We start from the raw sequence: 22,777 nt of genomic DNA on the forward strand, positions 1-22,777 counted from the left end.
TTCTACTGCATAGCAAATGTAACGTAATAGTTTTACATTATTTTTTGCTTTTAGAAGCTGACTGATCATTAATCGTTATTCCTAAAATGCCAAGCACAGTTTACCTTATTCTAAAAATACTGAAATTTAAATACAAGTTAGGCACGGAATTACTCATTGAGAACAAAGAAAAAGAACAATTGACCATGCTGAAGATTGGTATAAAAGGGGTAGATTTTAATCAAAACAGTATTGGATAATTTTCTCATCTGTGACCCTGCATATTAAAAATTATGAAATATGTGAGGACTCTAATGTCATATTGACTCATGAATAAAATGTGTTTACTGAGTGCATAATTGCGCAAGGCCTTGTGCACAGATCCCATAGGGTCATGAAGAATAGAACAATCTCAGGAGACCCATTTAAGGAAACATTGAAAACGTATAGAAAAGATCTCTCTGATGGCTTCTGCATTATTCAGATTACTCAAAGAAAAGACGTTGGCACTGCAAGTTAAAATAGATATTTTATTGAGAAACTTGCTTTGTCAGTGAGTGAGTAAAAGTTACAAATATTTTTATTTAATAAAATTAGCATATCCTTAATTCTAAAAACATCTCTTAAAAGCTTTCATTATCTGAAACTGCAGATCATTCTGAGTCAGGGTTTTCTTTTAGTGTCTTCCATGGAAAAAGATGCTGCCAATTCCTGTCATGCAAATAACAGAACATGTGTAGTATGACTTGTTCACAAGCAAAACAAATTCCCCACTTGAGTCTGAGTTTCTTGCATGCATATGAATTAATATCTTTATTGCTGTAACTATAAAATTCTCTTGGTACAGCAATGAGGCTTTATGCTTACTCCTGAGGATTCTAAGAGTTATAATAATGTGGTCATATATATTTTTTTAAGTTATGTAGCAGACAGTTCTGCTGAAAAACCCCATTCCCCAGTTATAACTTAAAATTGGTATAGGTTAATACTACACACTAATGTGTAATTTACTTGTTAAGTACACTAGGCTTCCATGCAGGTTTTTTTTTTTAATTACATTTTTGTTGCATTAAAAGGGCAATGATTTAACCCTATAAATTGTTTTCTAAATGGTTTTTACATATAAGACACTAAAAGTATGAGACAAATAAATATTTGAAACGGTTTTAAATAAGTTAAACCAGTACTAACAGCTAATAATTAAGTAGAGGGCAACATTTAGTAATTTTCAAATTTATAAATTTTTATACATGGACACTTAAAAAAACTAAATTGTAAATGTAAAAATAGGATGTTAGGCATAGAATTTTAAAATCTTGGCTTGAATTACATAGTTTTTTCTTCTCTTTAACTGCAGGGAATAAGGTAATAGGTAATAAGGTAATCTCTGTCCTTCTGCCCAGAGATGCTTTGTGCAAACACCAGAAATGATATATCACACAGCAATAATTTTGCTGATAAATTTAAATGGATCTGCTCAAATTATTACTTTTAGTACAAAAGCTAAAGGTTAGACTATACTTCTGTTGATGAATTTTAGAGATAATAATATTTACAGAGGTTCTTATTTCCCTCCTAATGGCACAGATTAGTACGTTGGATAGAAAAGCAAGAGGAGATGAAGCACTTGTTTTTTAAAAAAGTGCTTCTAGTTTTTAATGAGTACTCTTTTTCAAGGGAATGGAAAAATAGAATAAGAAGGCCTCTCATAAGAATCAATGAAATCTTTTTTAGTGCTATCAATACGTGCAAACTGGTGCTATCAATACGTGCAAACTGGTCATAATTTAAGGTCCATATCCTCCCAACAGCTGCCAAATTTGGCAATTTGAAAGAATAGTAAATTGGATATTGATTTTGAAATTACAGCACGCAACTGCAAGGAACAATGTTTTAAAATATTGGCATAGTTTATAGTAATTATTATATTCATTATCAGAACTTTAAATTTGTTTCTCTTTTTTCTAAGTCAATTTCCTGTGTGTTTTACATACACATGAAATCACAGAATATTAGCACGGGGGGTGGGAACATGTCTTGTCAAATTTTACAGAAGAGGCAACTGAGGCTCAGAGAGGTTGTGATTTGCCCAAGGTCCCCTAACTAATAAGTAACAGATCTGGGGCTAGAATATGACTCCATGTGGGCTTGTCTCCTTTATAACTTAGGTCTTAAGGGATGGGGATGAATGCTCAATTTCTTTGTATCTTTGTATCTGTTGGGGAATGTTTGCATTAATAGCAGGAGGACTCTGTTCAGGACTCTTTTGAAGAAATCTGTAAAACAAGTACTCATCCCGAAATTCATAATTGTTGGTGATATGTTGGATGACTCCCCCTTGCACCAGTTTATCTCCGTATATCACAGCTTCACCACGGTCGGAGGCAAGGCCAACTTCAATTAGCCAGCTCACCAGGTCACAGCCACAGAAGGTCCCGACAGAAGTCTTTGCACCACACCTGTATGTCAAAGGAATGATTCACCCATATGTTCTGTAAATCTGGTATCAGCACTGCATGATGGAGGACAAGCAAGGAAAAATAGAAGGAGACAGGGAAAGACAGCATGACAGTTAAAAGGTGGCAGGGATGAAACTATTCTGAATGTAAAGGGTTTATTAAATTACCTGAACCTAGAAAGACCCACCAGAGAAAAACAAAATAGGCCAATAATGCTTGTGAAAACAGAAACACTTAAAACAAATGACTTAGATAATGTAAGTGCATCAACAAATAAATATTCTTTATAGAGTAGATGGTCTTTTATGGTCAGATGCATTCTATAGATAGCAATTATATATTTTATAAGTTATACTCAGTTAAAATAAATAATTTAATTGTCTCAGGAGCATTAAATAATATTTTTGCAAGCTCTTAAGAAGTGACAATTTTTATTAAATTACTGAAATCAAACTTTTTATTTTCTGCTTATCACAATACCTTTCTTCATGCCCTGAGCAAGATAATCTTACTGATATGTTAGGAATTTGCTCCATTAAGAAGCAGGCAGGGCTTCCCTGGTGGCACAGTGGTTAAGAATCTGCCTGACAATGCAGGGGACATGGGTTCCAGCCCTGGTCCAGGAAGATCCCACATGCCGCGGAGCACCTAAGCCCATGAGCCACAACTACTGAGCCTGTGCTCTAGAGCCCACGAGCCACAACTACTGAAGCTGCATGCCACAGCTACTGAAGCCCGTGCACCTAGAGCCCGTGCTCCACAACAAGAGGAGCCACCGCAGTGAGAAGCCTGAACACTGCAATGAAGAGTAGCCCCTGCTTGCCGCAACTAGAGAAAACCCGCGCTCAACAACGAAGACCCAACGCAGCCAAAAATAAAAAAAATAAAAAAAGAATGACTATTAAAAAAAAAGAAGCAGGCAAAGGGTAAGTGAGATCTGTCTTGCTATAAATCTAAGATTTGTTTTTCATAGTTGTTGACTATATTCCCCACACTGTACATTTCACCCCTGTGATTCATCTATTTTACAACTGGAAGTCTGTACCTCTTAATCTCCATCACCTATTTCTTTCTTCCCCCCAACCTCCTCCTCTCTGGCAACCACTTGTTTGTTCTCTGTATCTATGACTCTGTTTCTGTTTTGTTACGTCTGTTCATTTGTTTTGTTTTTTTAGATTCCACATATAAGCGAAATCATACAGTGTTTGTCATTCTCTGTCTGACTTATTTCACTTAGTATATTGCCCTCTAGGTCCATCCACCTTGTCGCAGATGGCAGGATTTCATTCTTTCTTTGTGGCTGGGTGATATTCCATTCTATATATATACCCCATCTTCTTTATCCATTCATCTACTGAGGGACACTTAGGTTTCTTCTATATGTTGCCTATTGTAAATAATACTGCAATGAACAAAGGGGAGCACATATCTTTTCTAATCAGTGTTTTTTATTTTCTTTGGGTCAATACTCAGCAGTGGAATTGCTGGATCATATGGTACTATTTTTAATATTTTGAGGAATTTCCATAAGATTCCTCAGATTTTTTTTTTTTTTTTTTTTTTTTTGGGCATGCTGCATGGCTTGTGGGATCTTAGTTCCCAGACCAGGGATTAAACCCACACCCCCTGCACTGGAAGTGCGGAGACTTTTTTTTTAAAATAAATTTATTTATTTTACTTATTTATTTTTGACTGCATTGCGTCTTCGTTGCTGCAGGCGGGCTTTCTCTAGTTGCGGCGAGTGGGGGCTACTCTTCGTTGTGGTGTGCGGGCCTCTCATTGCAGGGGCTTCTCTTGTGGAGCACAGGCTCTGGGCACGTGGGCTTCAGTAGTTGTGGCGCGTGGGCTCAGTAGTTGTGGCTCGCGGGCTCTAGAGTGCAGGCTCAGTAGTTGTGTCACGTGGGCTTAGTTGCTCTGTGGCATGTGGGATCTTCCCGGACCAGGGCTCAAATACGTGTCCCCTGCATTGGCAGGTGGATTCTTAACCATTGCGCCACCAGGGAAGCCCCAGTGCGGAGTCTTAATCACTGGACTGCCAGGGAAATCCCAGATTCCTCAGATTTAAAAAGTTTTTGATAATAAATCTGCTTCTTAATTATTTAAAATTTGTCTTCCTAATGCAAATGTGAGGGTGCCTCAGGTATGAATAAAAAGACAAGGGAAAAAGAAATGTAAAAAAACAAATTAAGTAGATTCTGTTCATTTTTATACAAGTATGCAATAGACAACATGAATCTGTCCACAAGCATTAGTTAAGCTGCAAAACCTAAAGTGCTTGATAATAGGAAACAGTGGATGAATATCAAGATGAAATGAGAAATAGGTGACAAAAATTTTAAAGCATTTAACCACAAATGAATGTACATTAGCGTTTCATATGAAAATTAGAAAAGAGGTTAATATACATGAAAAAATTTCTCAAGTACACAAAATCACAATATTGTAATATCAGTATTTTACTTAGTAATAGGATATCTTAATTTATGCTTTGCAACTACAAACATCACTTTAAACAAAAGCCTGAATGTTACACCCGGAGCCTGAGCCTTTTTCCTCCCCATTGATTTTAAATTTATAGACCTACACCTTCTAATCCAGATACCAACTGATTAATATTTGCTTCCTGATGACTGATCAGGCAGCTACAACCACAGCCCACGGAGTTGTGCAGAGTGGCAGAGGATTAGCCACTATGCAGGATGCAGAGCAGTCCCATCACCAGCCTGTGCCCATTTGCCATCTGGGATGGAGGCAGCCTGACAGCCCTGCAAATGGCAAAGGGCTATGCCAGTCGGCAATCACAGTGGGCCTGGCGGAGGTAACACAGAGTTCCTTTTTTTAAATTTTAAAAAGCAATTTTAAATAGTTGAAACTATCCATAGATGGTACTTTGAAATAATTGTGTTTGGGCCTTTAAGGGTGGGAAACTAATATTTTTTCATAGCTTACCATTTCCAGAAACTGGGCTAGGCGCATCATATAGATTTTGTGATCTAATGCAAACAACCCCAAGAGCCAGGTATTTTAAAGAAGAGGAAAACTAAGGTTTAGAGACTTAAACTTGCCCAATGTCACAGAGCTAATAAGTGGCAGATCCAGTAATTGAGTTCTAGTATTAGTCCCCACCCAGTGAGTCCCCTTTCCACGAGCTATACCAGGATACCTCAGTTATAATGAAATATAGTGGCATAATATTTGTACATATTCTGAATGGTAATTTTCATAAATTTTCAATTTTTCAGTTATAGACATAAAAGTATTCTTAATATCATGTTTTGTTTTTTTCTCTTTTTTTGACAACCAAAAATATTGGCACTAAAACATTTGTTTATTCTTTTCCTGCTGTATACTCCATACAGGATTAGAAGAATAAATATGCTGTCACAGACTGAAGATTAGGACTTGAGGTGAAAAATAAGCAGCAGAATTAATTAAGAGATAGAAATTTCATTTCATTTTCTTAACAATATCATTAGTAATATGAAATAGCATATGACTAGCATACTCCTAGGAGATGGGGAATATAAAATCACTTCTAAATACAATGTATCTCAAAGGTTTTTGAGAGGTACTAATGGCCAACATGAAGTGAATGTTCATATTCTGCTACATTTTGGTTCATTCTAAAGTCTTCATGTTTTACATGGAAATCAGAAGTTATATGGCATTTAAAAATGTAAAGATCAAAGTGTTATGGCTCCTAAATATGCTGTTTCTTAAACTATAAACTGACCCATAGCTATTTTAACTTTTATGTGTATATGTGTTATTGAAAATAACAATAATAAAGTTAGTCACAAGCACATTACTTAGCTGATTACAAGCCAAAATTAATCATCTAAAATATAATTATCTAGAACCTGTACTTACCTTCTTTCCTTCACAATGTTTTGGATACAGAGGTCACGGTGATAATGGATAAACTGTTGACAGGTCATTTTTATTTCCTCAGGAACAGAAGAATCCCTATTTTCTGCTGTTTCTTTATTGTTCCATAGGAATTCAAGTCTAAAAACCAAAATTTAAGGATGCAATTTTTAAGGAAAGAAAAGCCCTGAGAGAGAGCCCCTTCTTGCTTATCACCCCATCAACATGGCTGTTCCAAAACTGTCACTCACCACAGCTGTCATCTACAACACCCAGACATCCTTAGTCTCTGAAGCAGAAACATATTTAACCTGCATTTGGTGGCTGGGGTGGGGGACTTGAACATTTTATAAACCCTCCAGACATGCTGGACACATTTCAGTAACTACCAAAAAATGAAGTTTCTCTTTCTACATTCTACTGTTTTAAAACGCAAAAGATAACATATAGAGATCAAGTATATTATTTAATCATTTTCCAGTTTTGGTACCAGAGAGACAAATAGCGGGACCTGGAGTACAAAACAATTCTGTTTTGCCAGCCCAGACAATAGATCTGTTGACTCTTTTAACCAATCAACATTATGAAGCTAATAACTAAGTGCAGTGACTTTCCTATTGTGCTTTTCTTCTTTTATGAAAGGACTGTGACCCTAGCAACTATATTTTAGTTGCTAAATGCCCAGGGACCATTTACTGGGCACTTTTTATATAGGCAATAGGATAAATTCCACTAGCACTTCTAGTTTCTACTAATTTTGACTTTGAAAACAAATGAGGAAGTACGGATTCACCCCTCTACCTCCACCACTTCCTCCCACCCCCAAGGTGAAGTGTTCTCATTTCATTATTTTTCATAAAGAAATTCCTGATCTGAATTCAAAGAAACTCTTCACCAAGTTAATTTTAAAAAATTGAAATTTTGAAAGAAGAAAACTTGAGTTTTCTATAAATTGTCGGTTTGACAGAAAGAGAAATCCTGTTGTCAAACAAGAAAGACAATCAAATATAGACCTTTGGGGGCACATCACCTACTATTTCCATTTCTAAATACATTTTCAAGTTTCATTTTACTTTATGTAGTTAATGGCATAGATAGAAGTCAGTGTCCATCAATTCTTGTTAAAATACAAATTAAAATGTTGGATTAATGACAGCTCTTCTGTCATTTTCTCTGCAATTATTTACAACAAATATGTGAATCAGCAGATAACCTTTCTGTGGTTTCCTAGTAGTTTCTAAAGGTTTAAAAATATAAGTATCTTAATAGAATGGCTTTGTCATCACCTTTACAATTACAGCTTTATTTCAAAACTAAAAGTACCTTCTTTTGAAGGGTAGGATGATTAAATGTTTGTCCAATCCAAAGATGCCAAAGGAAATAAATCCCTATGGAAGAAAAAAAAGTTATATTTTATGAGTTCTAAAATAAATTTTAAGACAGAGAAATGATGGAAGCCAAAATATTAGTGCTTGGGGAAGTAAACCTCTAGTGATTAGAGCAACATTTTAAATAGAACACACAGGCAGTACCTCTAAAGTTCAGTGCCTGATGGCAGGTACAGTCAATCTCTGTATCCACAGATTCCATATCCATGGATTTAACCTACCGTGGATTGAAAATATTTGGGAAAAAAATTCCAGAAAGTTCCAAAAAGCAAAACTTGAATTTGCCGCATACTGGCAAGTGTTTACCTAGCAATTAAGGTGATGTAACCAACCTAGAGATGATTTAAAATATACAGGAGGACATGCATAGGTCATATGCAAATACTGTGCCATTTTATATGAAGGACTTGAGCATCCATGGATTTTAGTACCTGAGGGGTGTCCTGGAACCAGTCCCCCTCAGATACTGAGGGATGATTGTATGGTCCTTGGCTACCTCTTCCCAATCATCTTTCCTACTAATTATGACGGGTGAAAAAAGTGAGTGCTGAACAACCACACTGGCAAGCTAGCTTACTGGAGAAAAATGAAAACATTTAAGGGCTATATGACTTTTTTCCCCTTTCTAAAAAGAAAATAAAATATCTCCTATTATGCTTAAGTACTTCTTTATTATTTTTCTGTTAAAACTTCAGAAACTATAGAATTAACAAGCGCTATAGGTTCTGATTATAATGAAGTAACTGAAAAAAATTTATGTGAAATGAAATTGGCTAGTGTTTAGGGAACTGGAAATATTTCAAGAAATTAACGTTAGGGAAAAACTTGCAAGAGCGTCTACTTATAAATGTTAACTAACTCATATGGCCAATTATTTCAGGTTTAATAGGCAAGCGTAATGATTTCAAGTACTGTAGTTTTTTCAACCTGATAATTAATCTTGGGACTAATATTCTTTAATTAAAAAGTAAGGGATGTGGTTAAGACTTCGCCTTCCAATGTAGGGAGTGCAGGCTTGATCCCTGGTCGGGGAGCTAGGATCCCACATGCCTTGTGGCCAAGGGACCAAGACATGGAACAGAAGCAATATTGTAACAAATTCAATAAAGACTTAAAAAAAAGTGGTGCACATCAAAAAAAAAAAATCTTAAAAAAAAAAAGTAAGGGACTGAAGACAATTAAATTTTTACATCAAAATATTTTCCCAATATCTAAAATATTATTTACCCTTAAATATCCATTTTAATAGTGACATAAACAAAGACAACAGCACCTATCATATTAGTTCTTCATGGAATTTTAATTTCTAATTTTTAAACTGGGGGTGACAAGTCTACTTTGCAGATATTCTTGTGATGTTTAAGTGAAATAATTAATGTAAAGAGCTTAAAAATGTTTGGCATATAGTAAACTCTCAAGGAATGGTATCTACTATCCCTGGTCAAATTTTATTTATATACCACATGATTTTTTTTAAAGGATTTAAGTAACTGTAGTTCAAGAAACATCAAAATGTAAATGAAATGATGTGCATTAAAATAAGTTGCTAAACTAAAGGCTCAGAGAAGTTAAGTCATTTTGCCAAAGTAACTTCTTAAGGCCACAGCAAAGTTTAAAAAGAACTTGGAACATCTTGTCCCTGCTAAATTATCATTCTTTATCTCAAAACCAAAGCAAAAAACTATTTGGTATTTCTGATTGAAACACTCAGTGTGCATTCTGATGACTTTAACCAATATAATAATTCATCTCTACTAGGAGATAGGCAGCAGCTGTCAGCTGTCACGCATACCAGCAGCTGGCAAACAAACTAAACCCTTTTGATTTAAAAGAAAACAACAACATCCGTACCATCCCCCCACCCCCACCATCAAACCATCCAGGACAACAAAAACCCCTCAAAGTTCTCAGTAAGTAAATACCTGGCCAAAGTTAAACACAGCACAGAAAAACTGTAACTCAACATATAGTCTCCCAGGCTCTTGGTTGAATAGCCACCATAAACAACTGGAAAGATTCTGTAAAGGAAGGAGAAAATAGTACTTTAAAATGAAGCAAGCTAATCATTTCTCTCTATCCAGAACATAGTACAATAACTTATGTACTTAACAATTAGGAAGAAAAGAACTAAAGGGAAAAACACCAAGAGAATATAGAGGCTTTGTCTTTCAAACAAGAGGTTTCAACCTCTCTTCTTGACAGATGTCATTCAAGCAGCATCTATTCTGATCAGATTTGAAGCAAGAAGACATGAGCCATAATACAGAAGCTTACATAATACATCAGGACTTCGACTAGCCGAAGACAGGTCTGATTTTAAAATTAGTTTTACACAGTGAAAACAATCACATCACCGAGCAGCAGTTCTTGGCTGCATTTCTTACTTCTTGATTTTTGTTCTTAAACAGCAGTTAAAATGGTGCTGGCTGATATGATTCTATGTAATGAGCATCCCAGTTTGGAAAGGGTAAGGGGGTTTCTTCATGGGTTATATGGTCCATCTCCCATCGCTAGGCAAGTTACACTTGAACTATCACAAAGAAGTATACAATAACTGGTAATTCACTAAAGAGGACATAGAACTAATTTTAAAAACCCTTTAGTAGGGCTTCCCTGGTGGCGCAGTGGTTGAGAGTCCACCTGCCATGCAGGGGACCCAGGTTCGTGCCCCGGTCCGGGAAGATCCCACATGCCGCGGAGCGGCTGGGCCCGTGAGCCATGGCCGCTGAGCCTGCGCGTCCGGAGCCTGTGCTCCGCAACGGGAGAGGCCACAACAGTGAGAGGCCCGCGTACAGCAAAAAAAAAAAAAACCCTTTAGTAATCAAAGAAATGCATTTAAAAAATGAAGTGCTATATTTCACTTATAAAATTATCAAATAAAAAATTTATAATATTCAATGTTGGTGAGAGTACTTTACAAACCTATACTACTTCTTTGGAAAACAACTTAGTAGAATGCATCCAAAGGCACAAAAATATTTATATTCTTTGATCCAGGTTTCCCAACTTTGAGAATCTATCATAAGGAAATATATTTCACGGAGATGTTTATTAGAGCATTCTGAAAAACTAGGAACGATCCATAGATCCATAAGGAAGTGGTTGAGTGAATTATAATGCTTCTCCTCTATGGTTTATTGAGGAGCCATTTAAAGTAACGGTTATGAACACTTTGCAGCAATATGAAAATGCTTGACATAAGTCACAAAGCAAGACATAAATCTGAATGTATTATTAGAACCATGAAAAATGTATTGAAAAAGAGAAGGCAGTAGTATGATGGATATTTTTCCTCTTTTCTCTATTTTGTAAGTATCCATTGTATGAAGTGGTTATGTTATTTTCATAATATAAAATTATTTCTAAAAGTTTATTTATCTGAGGACTATCTTCTGAGAGACCATGTAGTCATTTATCCACAGAAGTCAGTCAAGGAATATGTTAGGAGTAAGTGGTCCTGTACACATCATGGAGATGCCTGGTTTTACCCCAAATTCTAGGTTCAAGGCATAGGATGAGTAAGTATTCTAAGCAAAATAAGCCATTGAAGCACTTAGGCAACAGAGTAATGTGAATTATTCATTCTTCCCCCCCCCCATAAACATTTAGCTCAAGATTAGGATTCAGATGGTTGAACTGCCACCCCCCTGTGAAGGAGCAACTAAGTTTCTCCAGATGCCTGAAAAAAACCTTTGCCAAACATTTAAAGAAATGGCCCCAAAACAAAATCAGAAGAAACATTTACAGCAAACAGGCCAATGATGAGAAGTAAACACAAAAACACATGTCGAGTCAGTTGCTGGTCTCCACTCTGTAGATACTGCTCCTCTTCCTGGGCTAATATGCAGCTCTGGGAGTTACAGCGACTCACACAATGTTCATCTATAAAACAGTAAGTACAATAATTTGTAATCAGAGCTTTTTATCTGAATGCATTTTAAATTCATAATGACTTCCTAAACAAACCACCACATATGCACATTCAGCTCAGAATCAGTATTTTATTTTAGTTGAAATCCAAGGAAGTCTCCTTCATGTTGTTTTAGGAGAGTTCTACTTGTAGAATGTTTTTATCCCCCAAAAATACAAGTAGTACGCAATAGTTCTCTTCTACATTATTTAACAATGTAACACACACACACACACACACACTTTTTTAAGGCTAAATTAATAACTCAAGTTTCACCTGTGATAAATCTACACCTTGGGGTAATTTTGTAAAAATGTAAAAATCTACACCTTGGTGTAAATAGGTCACGAATACCCTATTTTGGCTAAGAGCAAAACAAATTTACTACTACCACTTGCCTTTCATTAAAGAGTTTAAAATTTGCCTTAGAAAAGATCTTTAAGGAACCAAATAAAAAATATTATACACTTTGTTCTGTTCGCATATGGAACTAAGTCCAAATCACAACATGACTCTTCTCTGGCCTAAAAGAGAAGTGAGGGGCCTTTCGCAAGAAACCTTTATTCTCCCACCTCAGCTCCACTATATCTAAGGCATCAAATGCAGGGGAAAACATTTTTACAAAATAGATGCTAGTCTAACATACAGTCTTATTACAAAAAGTCAGAGATTAAAAAACACAACTTTACAGCTCTTACCTTTAAGCGAACAAAAATTTATACTTCCTAAAGGCTCTTCTTAGAAAAGAACATACACAACCATTAAACATGGTCTGGCACAATAGCTAATGGCATAGGTGAATGTTCACAATAAAAGTAGGTTAAAAGTAAAAAGAAACCAGGCTGCCAAACAGTTTCTGTAGTATGATCCCATTTTATAACAATTATTTGGGTACATACTGGTGTAGAAAAATTCTAGCAGTATATATAATAAACCTGGTCTTAAAACATTATGTAGAAGTATTATAAAAATGGATAAAAATAAATTTTACTATCTTTTATTTGCCTTTTTTACACATTGCGATATTTATTTTGCCTTTGTGGCGTGTCACCGTTTTGGCGACAAGGAATTAATCACATTGTTAAACTCTAAAAATTCTCATTTGTCCATGGTTTGATTTCCTTTAGACTTTCTTTATTTCAGGCTTAGGAATGGTACTAAATTATGTGGGCAGATGAAGTCCTTATATGATGGCTCTCATTCTATATAATTTTTGTAAAATATGATCAGAAAATCTAAGAAGCCCCTATAATTAAAAAAATTTTTCAGGAATCAGCATTATTAATGGAGAAATGATAAATAAGCAAATTGTAAGGGGATTTTGGGGGGGTAAAAAAAGTTGTTGAATCAAATCACATGTTGAGTTTGCTAATGGACTTTACTATTAGGTATACTGTATAGGGAAGAAAAAGCAAGGCAAACCCTTGGGAATTCTGATGTAAAGAAATATTAGCTTTAGAAAAGAGGCACACAAAACTTGAAACACATGTATCTGAGTGCCAGGAGGGGTTTCCTATTGAAAGTCAGTGAAGGCTCAACATCTGATGTATTTTTACTTCTTTCTATGGAAATAGGAATTCTACTATTTAAGATTCATTCCTAGCCAGCAGAAAGCAGTCAAGTACAAATCCCGCCTGAATAATAACAACAACTACTGCTGCTGCTACTATGTTTAATAAGCATTTAGTTTGTATACCACTCACTGTGCTAAGTGATTTGCACACATCATTTCTTATAATCCTCACAACATTTCTTATATAAAAACATAATGACAGCAAAACAGTTGACGTATGCTCCAGCATAAAGAGGACTTTTTAGGGTTTCCCTTTCTACTTTGATTAAAAATAAGGATGATCAACTGAAGGTACACTGCGATTTCACATAAATGTATTCGGTTGTCTTAAATAATTTGGAATTCAGACCATAAATGTGGTTTAGTCTCTTAGTCTATATGCCAAAAGGTTATTACTTGTAAAGATTTTTCTTATTTTATAAGAAAGGGCATATTTTAAAGCACATGGATTCCAAATGTAATTAAGCACTAACTAATTAGTCCTGGCCCTGGGGGAATGGAGTAGGGGAAAAGTCTCAGCTTCGAAAACAAGAGCCCCCAAAAAATAATGGTCCTTAGGGCAAACTTCTTGGAATTATCACTTGGGTTAAATTTATTGGAAAATTTCCACACAAATTAAAAATCAGTACCCTATGTATGCACAATTATTATACTATTTGTACTTTCTTTGAGAATATTCTCAAACAGTAGCTTCTATAGAAATTCTATATAGAGTTCTTTTAAGGCATAAGAATAAGGAATCTTTTGTTCCTTAGGCCCATCCTCATAGCCCAGATGCACTTACTTTTCTTTCTTTCTTTTTTTAAATATATATTTATATTTTTTTTTACTGGAGTATAATTGCTTTACAATGATGTGTTAGTCTCTGCTGTACAATGAAGTGAATCAGCTAAATGTAGATATACGTCCCCTCCCTCTTGGACCTCCCTCCTACCCACCCCATCCCACCCTTCTAGGTCATCACAGAGCATGGAGCTGAGCTCCCTGCCAGAGGCACTTACTTTCCTCAAACGAGGGAGTCACAGAGCCACTGGTGCTTATGTTTGCTACTGGTTCTGTGGATGAGCAGCATAATTCACCATTTCCCATGGAGCAGGAGCAGCAACCTACATAGACAAAATACCATGTGAGGGAAGAGTCCAAGCACAACAGGAATGGACAGCATGAAGAGATGCCAAGTAAAGCAAACCAAACCCCCCAAAACAAAAAAAAACCCTAACTCATTCATACACACACACAAATTTTCCATACAGCCACATTGTATGGGTATCTATCAGAAAGTATTCAGGGGCTTCCCTGGAGGCGCAGTGCTTGAGTCCGCCTGCCGATGCAGGGGACACAGGTTCGTGCCCGGTCCGGGAAGATCCCACATGCCGCGGAGCGGCTGGGCCCTTGAGCCATGGCCGCTGAGCCTGCGCATCCGGAGCCTGTGCTCCGCAAAGGGAGAGGCCACAGCAGTGCGAGGCCCGCATACCGCAAAAAAAAAAAAAAAAAAGTATTCAAATTCAAATGTCCTTATACAGAAGCTAACATTTAAAGAGTGGCAGACAAAGGATCAGTCTTTTACATATTCCTTTGTGTGAGACAAGGAAAATAAGGAAAATGTTTTTGTTTGTTTGTTCTCCAGCTGATATCTTTTTTGGACCCTCAGGGAATTCCCATAATTAATTAATTTTTTTTTAAGGAAAATGTTTTTATCCATGCTGTTTTATTAGTTTCCACTGTGCTTTGGGAAATAAGAATTTGACCACTTTCCTAAAATACAGCTTTGATTTCATCTCTCCTTGAAAACATGCACTAATGCTCTATTGCTAACTGCAGCTAATTCAAACTCCTTAGCCTGAATTTGAAAGCTCTCTAGGACTCGGCCCCTCTCCCCCTATCCAACCACTCCCATTATTCAACAAAGGCCCTTCCCTTCTTTCAGGACAATTCTCTAGTTGTCCTCCACAAACTTCATGTTTGAGTCTCCTGGCCTAATTTGACATAGATTTCATCCAAACCCTCTCCTCCTCTAAGTTTAGCTCAAAACTCACTTCTTTCAAGAACATGTTTCCTACTAGTTTAGAAGATGCAGTAAAAGCAGTTGTATTCTTTTTTTATTTTTAGATATATACTGCTGAAAGCCTCTTGCTGGTTTATAGGTAAACTGGTTTACACAAGTCATACTGAGACATCTGCTATAGAGCTGTAATTTTACCTCTATATAGTCAGAGAACTGCATGCAGTGTCCTTTAAAACATCTCATATATATGGACACGGTGCTCCTTGACATGGATTATAATAGAATAACTTCAGTGATAAACTGTATTAAAACTTAATGTACTAAAAAGGAACAACTCATAGGCTGAAACTTTCATTGATAATGTGCTTTAATTTTTCAGTAGTGTTCTTAAAAACAAAACAAAAAAAGATTTCAAAGTATAAAGACTATAATCTATAATAAGCTATGACAAATGTCTCTCTAAATTTAAGATAACGATGCCACAGAATAATCGAAAAGAAAATACAGAAATCAGCTGGCCCTGCCCTCTTACCTTCATAAATTTGAAGGCTTAAATTCACTAAGATAAAATTGTTAAGAAAACAGATATAAAGCCAGCCCATTCCAATGACATATGTATAGGGAACACACACACGTGGCAGTTTTTCCCTTCAAATGTAAGAAGGATGTGTAAGTGCCCCATTAGCCTTCTCATTTATGTATGTATATTTGCATGTTGCTCAGTAATACACCATACTTATTTATTACTTTTTTATTTTACCCTTTGACCCCCTTCACCCATTTTTCCTACCCTCTACTCCCTGCCTCTGGCAACCACGAATCTTGTTTTCAGAATCTATGAGCTTGGTTTTTTTTTTTTTTAAGATTCCATATATAAGAGAGATGATATGGCCTTCTCTTTTATTAACTGAACCTTTGCTCTCATAATAAAATAGGTTAATTTTCCTTTCGATTATAATTCCACACTTAAGAGTGTAAGCAAATCACGTGTCTCTGACAAATGTGTAGCGAGGGGCAGAAGGGAGTGAACTACTTTGGATTACTGAGATTTGGGGAGGCCAGGCTGGACATCTAATGTGTTACGTGTTAATACTACTAGCAAAGCAGAAGAGAGCAGGCTTTAGGGAAGGAAAATAACCAGACAGGTTTAAAAACCTTTTTCCTAGGAACGTGGGTGAATAGGCAAATAAACAAGTGCTTTGCCACAGGAGTTTTCAGGGTAGCTTCAGAAAATCATGGCGCATCTTATCGACCATGCATCTATCCATTCATTTAACAAATATTACTAAACATGTATAGGAAGCCTGATACCATGCTAGGTGCTGAGGCTATAATGATGGGCAAGTCAGTCACAGCACTTGCACTCTAGTGGGTTATACTGAAAATTTATAAAGCAATTATAAAGCAGTGAGATAAGAGGAGAGGGAAGTATAAACACTGCAGAAGGTTTTCTATTGAGATAAGCCATAGCTGTCTTCTGGCTCTCCATTTACTTATACAAAAGGTGCAAGCCAGTTTTCCTGCTAGAGATGACGATGACAGGATTTAAAGAACATCTATGGTACTGTTTATTTGCTATTTTTAAAGGACAGCAGAGACGTAGCAGAAGTCTCCGGGCTTAAGACACTTAGTTTAGGACTCCCCACACATGTTCGCAGGCCTTTGGTGGCCAGTTCTAAAACCCTCGCAGGAGAAGAAGATGTAGAGAGTGGTGGTCTTTACGCCCTGTCTGAAAACATAAAGTAGATGGATTTATAGGATAAATGTGAGAGTACACAAAGAAAGCGAGGAAGGAAAGGATGCTGGGCATGATCAGAAAAGTACTCGAGACTTCAGAAAAGTGGCTTTTAAAATCTTAGGGAAAGCATACACATAATCCTTGAAATTCTGTTTTAAAAGGGAAAATAGTCAAGAGGACTCAAAAGAATGAAATGATGATGACATAATCACAAAGGATCTGACAAAGAAATTAGTGAGCACCACCAATAAAATGAACTAAAGGAGACCTGATTGAAGCAAGGTTAATGTAAATCACTAGTTGGCAAACTACAGTCCTATGTAGTGGGAACCTGCAGTCCTATGTAGTTGGTATTAGCAGCATTAAATATGGAAACCAAGGCACAGAGAACTTGCCTAAGACCAAATAATAGTAAACTGTAGAGTCAGATTTGAACCCAGGCAGACTGGCTCCAGATCCGTGTTTCTAACCCCCATGCCATCTACTTCCAGTTTGGGAGGAAGGACAGGAGAGAGGAAGGAAGGCAATGTAAGACAGTAAGTTTTGTGGGATCTTCTTCCTTTTAAGTTAGTTAAAATGCTTTTTAAAATCTCTTTTTAAAAAGAGATTTATTTTTGCTCTTTCTTTACTTATTGCTATTTACAACTAATAGTTTTAAGATTAGTCATCTCTCTACTCCACACACTCTCTAAACAAAATAGGTACCATCATTTACACTTCCTAGCACAGTGGTCTATGTCTATGAAATCTCCACATGCACCAATGAATCCAAAATGCATACTCTATTGCTGAGTTCCCTTCACGAATTGAAGCAAACCCGATAACCGTTAACACATTAACAAAGTCACTGGTTAGGGTCATATTTTCACTTATACCAAGGATTGCCGAATATTTTCTATAAAGGGCCAGATAATAAATATTTTAGGCTTTGCAGTCCATTGAATCTCTGTTGAACGACTCAACTCTACCAATATAGCGTGAAAGCATCCATAGGCAATATATAAATAAATAAGCATGGCTATGTTCCAATAACATGTGATGGACACTGAAATTTAAATTTCATATAACTTTCAAGTGTCATAAAATATTTGTCTTTTAAAATTTTTCTTCAACTCTTTAAAAATGTACAAGCTATTCTTAGCTCTTGAAACATGCAGAAACAGATGGCCCACTGTAGTTTGCCAACTCCCAACTTTCACCATTAACCCTGCTTCAATCAATCCTCTTTAGTTCATTTTATTGATGGTGCTTACCCGATACAATGTTGTTAAATTAACAGACACAGGTGCTTAGTTTCCTAGAAAGGGCCTTCCTTCAGTTGTTACTCTTCTCTAAACTCTCAGGACCAAGGAAGTCTTAGGATTTAAAAAAAGATTATCCTCACAAAAGATTTATAAACAAGAATCTAATAAATGAACTTGCAAGCTCTTTCTATTATTGACTATGATTCAAATTCCTCATTTCATAAATACCTGTGATATTCAAGATAGTTCAAGGAAGTTTCCTTAAACAAAACATTTAGGATACAGGCTATACAGGCATGTAAGAGTTTCTTTATAATTAAGGATCATACTTGTTTCTGGGATAGAACTTGTAAAAGGTTCATGTTCATTTATCGGCACTGGACTGTCCTCGAAAGCAGTGCTTCCAGGCTCTGCTGCTTTGTGGTCTTGAGACTGGTCGAAAACTTCATAGCGTCCTGCTTGGGAGGTGCGGTACATACACATGAGTGATACGCTGGCTATCACAATGCTGCAGAACAGGGTGACTGCCGTGATGATCATCTGTCAACGTTGCAAAGAGACGTTAGGCCACTTTTCACAATTCCAGCTTGAAATCTTAATATACGAGGTTAAGGGCACTTTTTTGGTTGAAAATGCGTTATCTCCATAGCTATAAATGCTCTACAATAGTAGTTCTTAAAAAAGAGGAAGAGTATGGAAGGAATGTAAGCTACTTGAAGAGAAATTAGGGTTTGCTTGTAATCAAACGAGATTTCTAGATGCTTCTTTCACTATGCATCATGTCCTTGGTTTCCTCTACAAGTAATCTAAATGATTACTTAGAGACTTTTTCTTTACTTCAAAGATTTTGCTTGCTTTAGTACACAGTTCAAGTGTATTTCAACTAGAAACTTTGTTATGGTGATAATACTAAAAATAAGTGACTATAGCTAATACTTATTGTGTACTAACTATATGCCAGCACTAGTCTAAGTCATTTATATGGATAATCTTATTTATTCTCACAACAATCCAATAAAATTGAAAATTACAAAACGGAAAAAAAGGGTAAGAAATCAAAATCATTTTAGGAAGTTCTTAAAAAACACATCTTTGGGAGGGGCAAGGTAGGGATGTGGAATGAAGAGATACAAACTACTGCGTATAAATAGATAAGCAACAAGGGTGTATTGTACAGCACAGGGAAATAGAGCCATTATTTCGCAATAACTTTAAATGGAGTATAATCTATAAAAATATTGAATCACTATGTTATACACTTGAAACTAATGTAATATTGTAGACCAAACTATACTTCAATTAAAAAAAAAAAACAAAAACCACACAAATCCTTGGGAATTTCTGATTCAGCAGGTCTCAGAAGCCTCCTACTCAATAGCTTTTCAAGCACACTTTTTCCCCAAATACTTTTTGTTCTGAAATTTATATGTATGATACAATTGAAAGTCAAGAACTTGGCTTTTATTATTACTGCTAACTTATTAAATGGCTTTAAATTAATCACCCTTTCCTCCAATAAAGGGAACATAATTCATAAGTATGCTTAAGAAGACCCAGTTAAGTTTCAAATATTTGGAAATCCTCAGCTACAAACAGACTTAAACATGTGAAATCTTTTTTTTCAATTTCATTTTCCTTTTTATAGACATGTAAAATCTTTACTGCATTTTGAGGTGTGAGTTAACAAAGTGACATAGGATCACCAGTGTGATAGGCAATAAACTGGAATAGACTTTCAAAATTAATTTTAATTTAAGTATAGCAAAACACATTAAGAAGCTAAAGAGAGACATTCTCAAGAACAGAACTGTCAATAAACTCTTCTCACCTGCTCTTTTCCATAAAAGAAGGCTGAGTCAATGCTGTCTCCATTATGTTTTCCAGCTATCAAAAGAATACCAACAAGGAGAGCAGGAATCCTATAATAACAAGAGTTTAGAGGGAGAGAAAAAAAGAGCGAGAGAAAAAAAGAGAGGATGAATAGTAACTGTGTATGTGGGAACGTGTAAGCAAACAGAAAACTACCAACTTACCCCCAGCCAGATATTATGAGGATTCCAACAGGAATTTGTACCCTTTCTCTCTTTTTCAAAAGAAACAAAGAAATTGCTAGAAGGCCTAAGAATAAAAAATAGAGATTGAAAGATAGGTGATTACTCTTGATGTTGATCAGACTTCATGGAACTTTAACCAAGCTTATTTCAATAGTAGTCTGTAGTTCTTGCCCTAGAATTCGCTCCTTTTAAATAAATGCTTTTCCCAATATTTTGAAGCAAGTTTTCTTAATTCAGAATCATTCATGTTTTCCCTCCTACATTGCTTCTTTACTGAAATCTTCTTGTTTAATACATGAAGATTTTTTTCAAAAAGCCCAAATCATTTTGTTCTTTTGACTGATGTGTTTGGAATCGAAGTATATTTGGAAAAAAAATTTTTTTAACTGGATACAGAACGATTCTAAAAATAAAAACACCCCCACTTTGCTGGTGCTAAGAAAGTACAGGCAATTCTTATACAGGTTTTGTTTTGGGAAAATTCACCAAGTCTAAATGATGGACCTTAATACGAATATAATATAAAGTTAACACAAAAACAAATGTCTTAAACATTTAAACAAATGTTTTAAAACAAATATTTCAAGAGCTTTCCTTATATCTTATACCCAATTATTTATAGAAGTAACATTTAATAAATTCTACATAGCTATAGAAGCTTAGAACTTTAGGGCTGGAAGGGACCACTGTTCTAAATTAATGCCTTCATTTTTTTTTTTTTTAATGCCTTCATTTTATAGATACGTAAACAAGGGTTTGCCCAAGCTACACAGCCAGCAGAGGGCACAGCAAGACTAGAAACCCAGCCTTCTGCCAGAAGGTTAAGTCCTTCAACTCTGTCAGTGTTTCTAAAACTCAGATCTGTGGACCCATAGGGATCTGGAAATTTCTGTGAGAAATGTTAAGTCTTTTTGGTTTATTTGCAATGATAATCATCTGGATGACCATCTTACAACCAAAGTACAGTCTCGTTATTTCAGGGCTTACATCTGGTTTTATCTGAAGTTTGAGCCAAGTGAAGGCCAAATAATATCACAACACATAGTCCAGATGAACATTCTGTGGTAGTTTGAAGAAGAGAAAAGCAGCAAGATAACCAGGTCATAAACCCACACATCAAAGCAGAGCCAGGCCAAACCAAAAAAAACCCTACCCAGAGAAAAATGAGTTACATTTTACATTTCAAGCTGTGATTCAGATTAGCAAAATAAGATCCTTTGTCATGTCAATTAATTTTGCTAATTAGAGTTACTGAGCTTGTAGTTTTGTTTAAATCTAATCTGTGAATTTGCTTTGGTTTTAAAATTGTATATTAGCTGTATATAAGGAATTCATACCTAGATTTAAGATTATACAGATTAAGTAACACCGTGCTAGAAATAATACAAATCAGCACTGAGATCCTTGAGAATTGTTTTTCTTTATAGAGGACCCACACAGTACTCAAGTTCAAGAGACACTGTAATACCAGTGCTCCTCCCAATGCATTTGCACACTCTGTTTCAGGTTTTTAAAGTGCCAGGGAAGCAAGTAACCAATCACAAAAGAGTACCAACTGTGTCATAGTAGTGAGGGCACTCTTTAAAATTCCAACGTTTATCATTTCATTCCTGCCTTGTGAAAGTATTGACATATGAAGAACAGGCTTAGTCTAGGCCTGGATGTCTCACTGAGGAAGCTGTGAGAGTTCTTGCCTGAATCAGTTAAACTCTTTGGGCCTTATTTTCCTCCACTGGCAAAATGAAAGATTTAAACTAGACCCGTGTTTCCGAAAGTGCGGTGACTGTAGGTGGCACGGGGGGAACATTTTTTGACTAATTGTGTGTTTATTTTAACATGTGCTTGAAAAATTTTTAACTAACACATGAAACCTGGGATTTTACTGAGATAAGGCTAAATTTATTAAAGTAAAAAAAGTGAGTTAATTTTAAGGTGGAAAGAAAGGACAGGTGGTACGCAGATATGGCAAAATTCATGAGGATGGTTTACAAATGAGTAAAACTGAAAATGGCTGAACAGGATGATTTAAAATGACCTTTTAGGTCTAAAGTTCTGTTATATCACAATAATCTCAAGGTTATTCTTCATCGAGGTCAAGGAATTCAGAACAGCTTCTTTGGAGAGATTTTGGTATGCATGCTTGAAGAGGATATCAGAGAAACTTGGGGCTTTTTGACAGATTGATCTATATACTGCTCTCTTATTCTCATTATAAATTTAACCTTAATAAACCTAAGTATTAGAGATCAAGTTGGTTCATCTGTATTTGGAAATAAAGTATTCAGGCTCTTTTCACTTGACAGCTCGTGAAAACTCTTATGCCTTGCAAGGTGTACTTGCCTTTAAAAAGCAAACCTTCTCCTGTTTGCACTGAATTCATTTTGTATGAATTCCTCGCCACATTGTTGCTTCACTTCAAAAGGCTGTTGACTGAGATGGGTCCTGCTTTGATCCTGAAGGCATGAAATCAAAGGCCTGTCCGCCCCCCAACCCCGCCCCCAGCCACTTCCTGACACCTGCCTCCTAACAGGGTCTATAACCAGTGCTACCATTCTACAGT

General features: G+C 36.0%; 1 protein-coding gene across 3 annotated transcripts in view; it reads right to left on the minus strand.

Moving 5' to 3' along the window:
- Positions 1 to 433: 433 nt before the first annotated feature.
- GPR155 (G protein-coupled receptor 155) overlaps positions 434 to 22,777 on the minus strand; it is a 42,208-nt gene continuing 19,864 nt past the window's right edge. Inside the window, exons 8-16 of one of the 3 annotated variants that reach the window (XM_079925184.1) lie at positions 20,197 to 20,281; positions 19,992 to 20,082; positions 18,493 to 18,703; positions 14,178 to 14,282; positions 11,439 to 11,575; positions 9,616 to 9,711; positions 7,629 to 7,693; positions 6,309 to 6,446; positions 434 to 2,438 (exon numbers count right to left, since the gene is read on the minus strand). In XM_079925184.1, coding sequence (XP_079781310.1) covers positions 2,144 to 2,438; positions 6,309 to 6,446; positions 7,629 to 7,693; positions 9,616 to 9,711; positions 11,439 to 11,575; positions 14,178 to 14,282; positions 18,493 to 18,703; positions 19,992 to 20,082; positions 20,197 to 20,281 — 1,223 coding nt within the window. In that variant the 3' untranslated portion in view covers positions 434 to 2,143. Of the gene's footprint in view, positions 2,492 to 4,524; positions 4,574 to 6,308; positions 6,447 to 7,628; positions 7,694 to 9,615; positions 9,712 to 11,438; positions 11,576 to 14,177; positions 14,283 to 18,492; positions 18,704 to 19,991; positions 20,083 to 20,196; positions 20,282 to 22,777 lie in introns of those variants that run through there. The other 2 variants (XM_079925185.1, XM_079925186.1) reach the window with 2 other exon arrangements.

Source organism: Stenella coeruleoalba, assembly GCF_951394435.1.
Source record: "Stenella coeruleoalba genome assembly, chromosome: 6".
Taxonomy (NCBI): Eukaryota; Metazoa; Chordata; class Mammalia; order Artiodactyla; family Delphinidae; genus Stenella; species Stenella coeruleoalba.